Source organism: Jaculus jaculus, chromosome 5, assembly GCF_020740685.1.
Source record: "Jaculus jaculus isolate mJacJac1 chromosome 5, mJacJac1.mat.Y.cur, whole genome shotgun sequence".
NCBI classification, from domain to species: domain Eukaryota; kingdom Metazoa; phylum Chordata; class Mammalia; order Rodentia; family Dipodidae; genus Jaculus; species Jaculus jaculus.
In genome coordinates, this window is record NC_059106.1 from 102,499,405 (window position 1) to 102,512,007 (window position 12,603).

General features: G+C 37.7%; 1 protein-coding gene across 7 annotated transcripts in view; it reads left to right on the plus strand.

The window, feature by feature from the left end:
• Nucleotides 1-12,603, plus strand: part of Mier1 (MIER1 transcriptional regulator) — a 61,763-nt gene that overhangs the window by 7,200 nt on the left and 41,960 nt on the right. For 6 of the 7 annotated variants that reach the window (XM_004661730.2, XM_045149566.1, XM_045149567.1 and 3 more), the window contains one exon: nt 8,626-8,650. In XM_004661730.2, coding sequence (XP_004661787.1) covers nt 8,626-8,650 — 25 coding nt within the window. Of the gene's footprint in view, nt 1-8,625; nt 8,651-8,783; nt 8,819-12,603 lie in introns of all 7 variants that reach the window. The other variant, XM_045149570.1, reaches the window with a different exon arrangement.

Sequence of the window (12,603 nt, forward strand, 5' to 3'; positions counted from 1 at the left end):
AGTCTTGTTATTTTCATAGATTCAGGAAGTAGGTAATGTATTTACCATTTAGCTCCCAATTTTCAACTCTTTCATTTGCTAAATGATGTTGATGATAAGCACTTTTGTCAATCCTCATTATTGGGGTCTCATGTACCAGTAGAGAGGACCTAAATGTTTGTTTCTTGGGGTCAATTTTATGAGAGTATTTGCTACTAAAAGAGGAGGCGATTTTATGGTATCGGGACTATTTGCTGCCATTATTCTTTGTAAAATATTTAATGTTTCTGATTTACAGCTAAATTATATTAGGCTCTTTTTCATTTATTTTGCTCATCGTGCATTTCAAGGCATGAGGTTGGAGAATACAGTACTTTCTATTTCACTTAAATCCCCCTGGATTTTAGTCCACCAGGCTGGGTGTGATCCTGGTGAGATTGTTCTCTTGTGTTTCTTCACCTCCCAAGTAAGAGTAGGGTCTGAAGCTGGTTTACACCTACTAGCCATTCCTATTCTTTCACTGAGCCAGCCCCTGGATAAGCAGCCCTGTGCTTCAAGCTTTCAGTCATGTAGTCATACTTGAAGGCAAGTTACTGGAAATAAACTGAATTTTAAGTTGAAAGCATCACATGGAAATTTTACTGCCTGATATACTGAAAATATCCTGTTACAACATCTTTTTCTTGCTCTAGAAATTAAAGGGGGTTGCATAAGTATGAGCAAAAAGCAGTATTTTGAGATACTGGTATTTGGCCTTGTATTTTTGAGTGTGTGCTAGTGTTCTTAAATATTTCATGATTTGGAAAATGAAACTCATGGTATACAGGAGTACCTGGATGGTTCAACTTAAAAAAAACTTGAATTTTGTTGTCAAATGGTCTGCTATCTTTAAATAATTTTTAAATTTCTTAGTTGTTTGTAGTGGTTTTATTTATGATGAAAATGGGAAAGAGCTAGGGAACATTCTTAATGTGCCGTACCAAAAAAATAAAACCTAAATGAGTTAAAAAGGTACAAAGCAAAAATAACTTACTGTTTTCCTGTTAATAATTTAATAGCTGGGATGGGTTTTTTGTTTTGTTTTTGTTTTTTTAGAGAACGGGCCTCCAGCAACTGCAAATGAATGCCAGATGCATGTGCCACCTTGTGTATCTGGCTTAATTGACTTGGGTACTTGGGAATTGAACCTGGGTCCTTTGGATTTGCAGGCAAACGCCTTAACCACTAAGCCATCTCCCCAGCCCTGGGGTGATTTTTAAAAATACATTTTATTTATTTGACAGAGACAGTAGGCCCACCAGGGCCTCCAGCTACTACAAAAGAACTCCAGATGCATGCGCCCCCTTGTGCATCTGGGTTACACAGGTGCTGAAGAGTCCAACCAGGATCCTTTGGCTTTGAAGGCAAATGCCTTAACCGCTAAGCCATCTCTCTAGCTCCTGGAATGATTGTTAAGACCAGTAGTTTGATAGAATTAAGGGGATGAGAAATGCTGGGTTTAAAAACATTTTTCTTTGCCCTGTGTGAGCTGTTAGTGGATTTATTATTCCTTAATGATGCATGTAGTAACTAAGTCACATGCAGGAGCTGTTACGCTTTAGATTACTTTAGACTTTAGGATAGTATGCATTTCTTTGATTTATTGATGAAGCATACCACCAGACAAAAATGTAGGTTTTATGCTTCTAGGATTTTTGTTGTTCTTCCAATTAAGAGGGTGACCCTGACCACCTTTTTTTAGAAAAGTATTTAGTATCAGTATACAGGAGGTTAGATATGATTAGAATATATACTAGTTGTCCATACAGATCTAGTCATCTCTGTGAATTTACAATAGGAAGTATGTATTTGATGGTTCTTCAGTTGTAATAACATTAAAGCACTTAATATGCATAAAATAAATAGTACATGCTTACTTAATTTTTTTGGTAATATTTCTCATTGCTTATTACCCCTTGAAATTATTTACCAGTCTCCTAAAAGTAGACTCTCCTAGTCCCATTTAAGGAAGTAAATTACAGAGTAGTCACAGTTTTATGAAGGCTGGGGTAGGAGAATAGGGGAAAAATAATAGTTGATCCTTAGGTTCTTAGGGTTTTATAGGGAATATGGTGTAGGGACCTTTGAGAGTAAATGGTTTGTCTTTTATTTCAGCATTTGAGAGTAAATGGTTTGTCTTTTATTTCAGCATTTGTAAACACATAAGGGACTTTAAACATATAAGGGACCTACCTTTTCACCACATCAACCACATTTCTGTCATAAAAGAGTAAAAAAGATAATTATTTGCTTAATGCATTAATGTTAAGTAAATATTTCCAAAAAAGATATATGTATTTACTAATTACATTTATCCATCCATTTTTTTCCTTATTAGAAACATGCTTCTAACTTAGCATTATTTGAGTCTGGTTATGGATTTTTGAAGTATTTTATTTGTTTGTTTATTTGAGAGAGAGAAAGGTAGATAGAGAATGGGCACACCATGACCTCTAGCCATGGCTTTACATGGGTACAGGGGCATTGTACCGGGATCCTTAGGTTTTGCAGGCAAGCACTTTAACCCCTGAGCTATCTCTCCAGCCCTGGAACTTGTTTAACATGTTTTACTTTCAAAATGTAAGTTTGTTCTCTATGCAAAGCTTTTTCACTGCAATGAATTGACACATTTCTGTACTGGCAGTAAATGATCTTTTGGGATTTTTGTTTCTTGTATTTATTTATTTATTTGAGAGTGACAGAGAGAAAAAGAGGCAGAGAGAGAGAATGGGTACACTAGGACCTCCATCCACTGCAAACGAAGTCCAGATGCATGCGCCATATTGTGCATCTGGCTTACATGGGTGGTAGGGAATTGAACCTTGAACCGGGGTCCTTAGACTTCACAGGCAAGCTCTTAACTGCAAAACCATCTCTCCAGCCCTCTTTTTGGCTTTTAAGAATTTATTTATTCTTCAGAGCTATCAAAGTTTTATCCAAATGAGTCAGGAACTCAAATGCTTCATAAAAACAAGGTTAATTCAGTGGGAGTAAGAATCAGCATATTTGAAGTGTGACTTTATAAAGATTAATAGCTATATAAAAATTTCTGCATGTTCAGAACTTATCCTTCTATGTTTCAGAGGATTTACAAATGGGTTCCAAATTTAATACAGTGACTAAACTGTTCATTGTTAGAGCCCATTATGTTGATTCTATACTGTCTTAGAGGTGTGAATTTTGCAATTATGTTTTCTTACACAGGAAACAAAATAATACCCCCAAAAACTTTTTGCCAACTGAAATTGTCTTTTTCTCTATAGTCAAAAATGTTTAATTAATTAAAAATTATTTATTAAACATATCCCATCCATCTAACAGCATTTTGAATAATTCATAATAAAAGAACAGATTTCTAAGGAAATTGAAACTAAATTTGACATATAAGTCTTTTCATCATACAGAAAAATGAAACTGATAGGAAAGTATACAGTTAGTTTTACAGAATGCAGTCAGTCTTTGTGGAACAGCTACGTCCAGAACCCAGGCTTCTGAATTCTTAGTGCTTATCTTCCATATGACCATTTTTCCCTCTAAATTATTACTGTTGTAGATATTTCCTAATTTTAACCCTAAACTTTTTTTTTTAAGATTTTTTTGTTTGTTTTTATTTATTTGACAGCGACAGACAGAGAGAGAGAGAGAATGGGCGCGCCAGGGCCTCCAGCCACTGCAGAAAACTCCGGATGCATGAGCCCCCTTGTGCATCTGGCTAACATGGGTCCTGGGGAGTTGAGCCTCGAACCAGGGTCCTTAGGCTTCACAGGCAAGCGCTTATCCGCTAAGCCATCTCTCCAGCCCCCTTTTTTGGTTTTTTGAGGTAGGGTCTCAATCTAGCCCAGGCTGACCTGGAATTCACTATGGAGTCTCAGGGTGGCCTCAAACTCACGGCGATCCTCCTACCTCTGCCTCCCAAGTGCTGGGATTAAAGGCGTGCGTCACCACGCCTGGCTTAACCCTAAACGTTTTTATAGAGGAGTGACAAGAATGAGCCATTGACAAGTTCCTTTAAAGTTTCATTCTGGAGTAGATTTTCCTAACTGCTTTCTGGCCTCTTTATGTATTCCTGTGTGACTCTGATTCAGTCTTTGCATTACCAAGCACGGGATGGGAACACTTTAAAAATGGCAGTAGAATTTGTTTGAAGGAAAAATTCATTAACTTTTTTTTTTTTTTTTTTTTTTTGCATTGGTAATAGAATAGGGCTGGGAAGGTGGGTCCATGGGTAACAGTGCTTGCTGTGCAAGCAAGAAGATCTGAGTGTGATTCCCCAACACCCACATGAAAGACAGGCCTTGCTGGGCATGGTGGCGCACGCCCATAATCCCAGCACTGGGAGGCAGAGGTAGGAGGATCGCTGTGAGTTCGAGGCCACCTTGAGACTACAAAGTGAATTCCAGGTCAGCTTGAGCCAGAGTGAGACCCTACCCCGGAAAAAAAAAAAAAGGCAGCCTGACCACCTATGTCTGTGACCCCAGGGCTCAGGGGGATAGGAGGATGGATCACTGAGGTTCCTGGGTCAGCCATTCTAATTGAAAAGTGGGACTCTGTCTCAGGGAAATAAACTGGAAGAACACAACAGTGTCTTTCTCTGGTCTCTACTTGTGTGTGCATGGGGCAGGTGCACCACTACTTTTACTGTGTACACACACGCACCACATGCTACACATACACCAAAAAAAGAAAAGTCCAATGAGCCTTTTTGACACTTTAAAATCAATAACCACATTCTGTCTAGTTTTTTTTTTTTTTTTCTTAGAGCTGATCTTGTACTCTCCAAAATTCATTTTTTGTTCTAGAAAAGTACAAAAATGGGACTGGGGGATGACTTAAGGCACTTGCTTATAAAGCCAAAGGATCCAGATTTGATTCCCCAGGACCTATGTAAGCCAGATGCACAATGGAACATACATCTAGCATTCCTTTGTAGTGGCTGGAGGCCCTGGCATGCCCTTTCTCTCTCTCTATTTCATATACATAATTTCTTTTTAATTTAGTACAAAAAAAATAAAAAGTTCTTTTCTCCCTCATAAATTAAAAATATAAAGGGGAGGGACTGGAGAGATGTCTCACTGGTTAAGGTGCTTGCCTGTAAAGCCTAAGAACCCAGGTTCGATTCCTCAGTACCCATATAAAGCCAGATGCACAAGGTGAACTGAGGCTTGCTGGTTAGTCAGCCTGACTGAAACTGCAACTTTCAGTGAGAGACTTCATTTCATTTGGGTAAGTGAAAAGAAGAGGATACTAATCATTCTCTGTCTTCCATGCACACTTCATACACACATGCATAAGACACACAGGGAAACAAAGAAAAGATAGAATGTGAGAGACCATAAAGAAGGTGGAATAAGAGAACAGACAACTCAAAGTTGTCCTTTGATTTTTCACATATGCTCTGTAATATGTGTATACAAAGCATGCATTTATTCATATGTACATGCACACAAAGTTACCATGTCTGTCTTAAAATCTTGGTGAAAGCCGGGCGTGGTGGCGCACGCCTTTAATCCCAGCACTCGGGAGGCAGAGGTAGGAGGATTGCCGTGAATTCGAGCCACCCTGAGACTCCATAGTGAATTCCAGGTCAGCCTGGGCTGGAGTAAGACCCTACCTTGAAAAACCAAAAAAAAAACAAAAAAAAATCTTGGTGGAGCCTCCATCCACTTCATATCCCTGAGTTTGCTAGTGTTCAAATGTAGACAGAATAGTTGGTGGTGTTTATGGTTAATAATCAAGTATCTGTATTTTAGAGTGTGTAGTTCCATATAAATTTCTGCTATTTTCTTTCATATCTAAAAAATGCCCTCATTCTAGATTGAAACACCCGGTATTGTGATAATTGACATTTATCTTAAGATAGTACTTTTGTTAGTTGAACAAATTAATGTTGACAATGTTTTAAAATGTTAGTTTTCAGCAGCTAATCCCTAATTTGATTGGATATAATTGTTAAAAGAAACTAGTCTCAGGCTGGAGAAATGGCTTAGTGGTTAAGGCACTTGCTGGCAAAGCCAAAGGACCCAGGTTTGATTCCTCAGTACCCTCATAAAGCCAGATGCACAAGATGATACACGTTTCTGAGTTCGTTTGCACTGACTGGAAGCCCTGGTGTTGTCATTTTCTTTCTTTCTTTCTCTCTTTTTCTCTCTTTCAGTCCTCTGAAAGAAAGAAACAAACAAACTAGTCTCACTCCAAGCTCCCAAACTGGTAGAATGGAATGGAGTTGAGATATAAAATACTAAAATGTATATAGATACTGAATGTATCTGTACAGAAAGTCTCTCTCCTTCTTTCCCCCATGCTAGTTTGGATAAACCTTCAGTCCATTCTAATATGTGTGGCCTAATTTTTCTGTTTTATCTTTGAACATTGAGGATCTGCTATATCAGGTATGCTCTACCTAACATGCTACCAGTCCATTGAGTGTCTTAATGAATGGAAACTATTTGGAGCCTTTTCAAAACTTAATCTAGTAACTATCTGCTACTTAATTTTAGTCATGTGGTATTCATTGTCATTTTATCCCTGGTTAAGCCTTTTGTTTGTTGTTTTTGTTTGTTTGTTTGTTTTGGTTTGGTCTCTTACAAATTAGTCTGTGCTCCATTTCTAATTCAGTAGCTCTATTACTGATAGCTAATGCCATCAGGACATACTTTCTCAGCCTTGTGTGGCGGCACACGCCTTTAATCCCAGCACTTGGGAGGCAGAGGTAGGAGGATCACTGTGAGTTTGAGGCCAGCCTGGGGCTATAGCATGAGTGCCAGGTCATTGTGGGCTACAGTGAGACCTTGGCGAGGGGACACTTTTTAATGTTCAGTAACTTATAATTAAACCTTCTTATCAGAAGATACAAGCAAATTGTTGGAATGTTCAAAAAGAGTTAAATGCTCAATAACTATTTCTTTTCTTTTTTTTAACTTTTTTTTTAAATTTATTTTTATTTATTTATTTGAGAGCGACAGACACAGAGAGAAAGACAGATAGAGGGAGAGAGAGAGAATGGGCGCGCCAGGGCTTCCAGCCTCTGCAAACGAACTCCAGACGCATGCGCCCCCTTGTGCATCTGGCTAACGTGGGACCTGGGGAACCGAGCCTCGAACCGGGGTACTTAGCTTCACAGGCAAGCGCTTAATCGCTAAGCCATCTCTCCAGCCCAATAACTTTCTATTAAGCTTCTAATTCATAAGTAATCTTGATTGTCCTTTATGCCCTTAGATTTTGTTCCAGGCATTTATTAAAAAGGAAAAACTACATTATAAAACTATTCTTTGTGGTTATTGATCAACCTAAGACCAGATGAACATGGTCATTAATGTTGTAACCTTACATAGAGATTGAGCTTATATTTGGATAATAATTTCAAGGCAAAGCTCTATGCTATGGCTCTTTTGCAAAGATCCTTCTACTAAACAGCTTCCCATTCATTAGTAGCCAGATTAAACAGCACCATATTGACTATTCGGCAGAGCAAAGTTTATATAGTGATGGTGTGACAGTGACATGATACTGAATGTGGTCAGATTTTGCTATAGGAAAGAACTGTTGTCCTGTAACAGCTTAAAGGAAAAAAATTGGACCTTTGAAAAAGTTGCCTTCCACCATCTCTCTTCTAATAAGCATCTGATAGATGGCTCTGTAAGATAGGAAAGATTTCATTCATGAAGTTATTATCATTTACTTACTTTCCTAAGTCTTTAATCTAAATTTTTATTGAATTTGTATAAAAGAAGTTAGTTTTGAAGATTATTTTATTTTTTATTCTTGTAAATTGATTGAACTAAGGTAAAACAACCATATGTTGTCAAGTGATAACATTAGTAAATAAGTTCCTACCAATTTTATCTTTATATTTTCCAGTTGCTTATGATTAATGAGAGGTTCAATGTAGAGGCATAGTGACACACGCCTGTAATCTCAGCACTTGGGAGACTGGGGAAGGATAATCATGAGACAGAGGCCAGCCTGGACTATATAGCAAGACCCTGTCCCCTCCCCCACAAAAATGGGGCCTGAAGAGATAACTCACATGTAGAGTAGATGTTTAGCATGTGTGAGGCCCTGGCTTCCACCCCCAGTACTGTGGGAGAAAATGTCTGAATTGTTCCTCCCGCCCATTTTAAAACGCGTTTTTAAGCCAGGCATGGTGATGCTCGCCTTTAGTCCCAGCACTCAGGAGGCAGAGGTAGGAGGATCACTGTGAGTTCAAGCAAGGCAAGCCTGAGACTACATAGTAAATTCTAGGTCAGCCTGGGCTACAGAGAGAAAAACAAAACAAACAAACAAACAAAAAAAAAACTACAAAGGTTTAGAGCAAACTTCTTGCATAGCTTTTTCAGTATTCACAGAAAATTTATTGCTAAAAACTTCAAAATAAAAAAAATCATACTTCTGAATTGAACTGTTTTATGTACTATATTTGCTTTTTAAAAGCAAATTTGAACAGTTCTATATTGTTTTTGTTTCTAGATCCATGGGTGTGTTTCAGGTTTTTCTTTAGATTTACAGCATAATTGAAGTTTTAATTTGTATTGTACATTAAAACTTAAGTTATTTGTTGTTACATTAGTCATTCAAAAAATGCTAATTTGTCTTCTTTCTCTCCCTCAGCCATCTGTTGAGTCTTCAAGTCCAGGTAAGTACTTTTTCCATACTTTTCATCATCCAGTTGACTAACATTGTTCCTATTAATTGCATAAAGGCTAGAGGAGTTAGACTACCATCTGGCTTGCTTTCTTCTGAATGCTTCTTTTTTTCTGGGGATAAAGAAATGGATGAAATGTTTGGCTATCCATGAAAGTACAGATGAGGCTACTATGAGTTCATCCTCATAATTGTTTAGGGGTTTCTCTCTCTCTCTCAGTTGCTTTATGTGTTATTGTTACTTGATTCAAAGTAAGGTAATCAGTTAGCTTTAGAAATGTTTGTGTAGCTGGGCGTGGTGGCACATGCCTTTAATTCCAGCACTGGGAGGCAGAGATAGGAGGATTGCTGTGAGTTTGAGACCACCCTGAGACTACATAGTAAATTCCAGGTCAGCCTGGGCTAGAGTGAGACCCTACCTCAAAAATAAAGAAATGTTTGTGTAGGACTCAAGGTTTGCTTAGTGGTTAAAGGTACTTGCTTGCAAACCAGATGCACAAAGTGGTACTCATGCATCTGGACTTAATTTGCAGTGGCAAGAGTCCCTGATGTGCCTATTCTTTCCTCTTGCTCACAAATAATAATTTAGAGAGAGAGAGAAGAAATGCTTGTGTAAGAAAGATAGAACAATTTGAGAAAAACAATTGTTAATGCTTACTGTGATGGGTTCATAAAGTAAGAAAACACTTGCTTGCAAACCAGATGCACAAAGTGGTACTCATGCATCTGGACTTAATTTGCAGTGGCAAGAGTCCCTGATGTGCCTATTCTTTCCTCTTGCTCACAAATAATAATTTAGAGAGAGAGAGAAGAAATGCTTGTGTAAGAAAGATAGAACAATTTGAGAAAAACAATTGTTAATGCTTACTGTGATGGGTTCATAAAGTAAGAAAACAAGCAAGTTAGTATTTAGTGGTGGAGATATAATGAAGTTATTTGTAGATTTTTGTAGGATCAGGGTGTGTATACTCCAACCATCCATCTGGGATTCTTACATTCTGTCAATATAGTACAGGTTCTTTGTACTCCTGACTTACAAATTACAAACTTGTGATTTTTACACTACTGTGGACCACAAATGATTTTTTTTTTTTTTGCCACTCTAGTATAGTTTTTAGTTAGAATATGTTGCATACAGTATTGTTGTAGGTTCTCATGGTCAATCACAGGGCCTTGAAGTACTAGGTATGATATTCTTTTGCAGTGCTGGAATCAGCCTTCCTTTGTGCTAGTAACTGAATGTTGTTAAAATATAGTGGGGAAAAGGGCTTTGCCAAGAGAAACAGGACTGCTTCTGTAAGGCGTACAGGAAGTAAAGAGGCTCCCCATTCAGAAAAATGAGAAAGGAATTCTCTGAGGCATTTCAAATATATATATCTCACATTGAATATTTATCAATGATAATATTTCACACTGCAGAATTTTGCATATTGAAGTATCCGAATTTTTTAATTATGTATTTATTGGAGAGTGTGTGTTCAGTTTCCACTTGATTTTGTCTGTATTTCAGCTAAAGCATGTCTTACTTGTTTTACTGTGCTAGAGAGTAAAGTATATTAAAGTTTGTAACATTGCTGAAATTGAAGGGTTTCTTTTTTAAAAAAAAAAATAATTTGGGGCTGGAGGGATGGCCTAGCATGTAAGGCCTGCCAAGCCTAAGGACCCAGGTTCAGTTATCCAGGTCCCGTGTAAGCCAGATTCACATAGTGGTACATGCTTCTGGAGTTTATTTGCAGTGGGCCCTGGCATGCCCATTCTCTCTTTTCCCTTCCTTCCTCCCTCTCTCCCCCCTCTCTTTCTCCTTCTCTCATAAATAAATAAAAATTTAAAAATTAGGGATGGAGAGATGGCTTAGCAGTTAAGCACTTGCCTATGAAGCTTAAGTACCCTAGTTCGAGGCTCAATTCCCCAGTACCCATGCAAACCAGAAGCACAAGGGCGCGTACGTATCTGGAGTTGGTTTGCAGTGGCTGGAGGCCCTGGCACACCCATTCTCTATCTATATGCCTTTCTCTCTGTGTCTGTCACTCTCAAATAAATAAATAAAAATAAACAAAAAGTATTTTTAAAAATATCTGGTTTATAAATATGTTCAGGAAGGTTGGAGCTGGAACTGATCTTACCTCAAACAACTGTTACATCACCTTCCTGCATTTAGGACACAGAAATGTTTGTACATGTATTATATATATTCTTTTCCAAGAAACAGAGTTATCATTTTCATGGAAAAAGACTCTTAAGTATTGATATTATGGTCTTGAAAATTTATAGTTTATGAATTTCGAGACATCAGCAAGTATATACATACATAAAAATAATTACTCCCAAAATGATACTAATAATTGGCTTTCTCAGTTTCTTTCATCCTAAGCAGAATAGTGGGGATTAAACAATACACATGCCATGAGAAAACCTTGCTGTGTACTGAAAAGTTATACAGAGAGACTTTATATCTTTTTGGTTTTTCAAGGTAGGGTCTCACTCTAGCCCAAGCTGACCTGGAATTCACTATGTAGTCTCAGGATGGCCTCAAACTCATAGTAATCCTCCTACCTCTGCCTCCCAAGTGCTGGAATTAAAGGCGTGCGCCATCACGCCCAGCGAGACTTTATATCTTTAGAATTACTTTCAGACTGAACATATTTGAAGAAAAATACTTTGCATTTGCAAAGTACAAGACTTTGTACATCCAGTCATTTATTATTGGAACTCTGCCCTCCATCATTCCCTTACCCAGGAAACAGCCTAATAATGGAGCTAGCAATTGACACAGAAAGGAATAGGATGGTTAAGGCCAGAAAATAATTGAATTATAAGTTCACAGAATATGTGCAGTGTGCATTGGGGAAAGGAACTGGAATAAGAAGAGAGGTACTCACTTGCACCTTGATATTTAATATATTTTGGAGAGAGTAGGAGAATGTCTTCAAATGTATCTTCCTTGCAATTGATGAATTATATTTAGGACAGTACTATACAGTGGTAGTGTGAGAGGATTTTTAGGTTTCATGCTGTCTACAAGGCAAAGGAAAGGGGTAGTATCGCCTGGAAGGGTACTTGTTATGGGCAGATACATTCCCCAAAAGGCTTCTGCACTAACTGATGAAAGAAATCATTCTAAAAATAATATTGTTAATAACTCATTTACATTAAATCTAGTGTTAAATGAATTTTAATTTGGCAGTTATAGTCTTATTTTTGTTTTAAATGCTCCTAAAAAGAGTGCTTTGCCACATGATAAAGCTTACAGCTCCCTCATATAACCAGAGGCTCTCAGGCCTTCTAGGAGGCACAGCCTCTGAGGCCTTTAGAGTGATTGGAATTCAGTAAAGCACAGGAGCTGGACTTGGAGCCTAAGATTCAAATTCCGTCTTTGTTTCTGGTCTTTTTTAATACTGATAATACCTATATCATGTCGTTGTTTGAAGGAAGAGATAATGTATATGAAATAGCGAAACATGCTATTTAACACACAGTAAACAAAATGGTTCTTACTGTGAAAATTATGGAAGCTACTAAAGAACCTTGAGCTATTAGTATTTCTTTGTCATTAGGAGTCTAGTTCTCAAGAAGTTAAATCTTAGGGTACTTCATTGTACTTACTGAAAATAAAAGGAAATGTTTGTCTGTCAGTATGACCTTTAGTGGTTTAAATTTAAAGAATATATTTTATTTATTTGAAAGAGAAAGAGGTAGATAGAAAGAATAGTATACCAGGGCCTTCAGCCACTGCAAAGCGCCCCCTTATACACCTGGCTTAATTGGGTCCTGGAGAATCGAACTAGGATCCTTTGGCTTTGCAGGCAAATGCCTTAACCACTAAGCTATCTCACCAGCCCTTTAATTTAGTAAATTGCTTTTTTAAGTAACTCATTTTATTAGTAAGCAATGCTTCTGCAAATGGAAGCTTTAGGTTTGTAAGTAATCAAACTGTGGAAATGATTA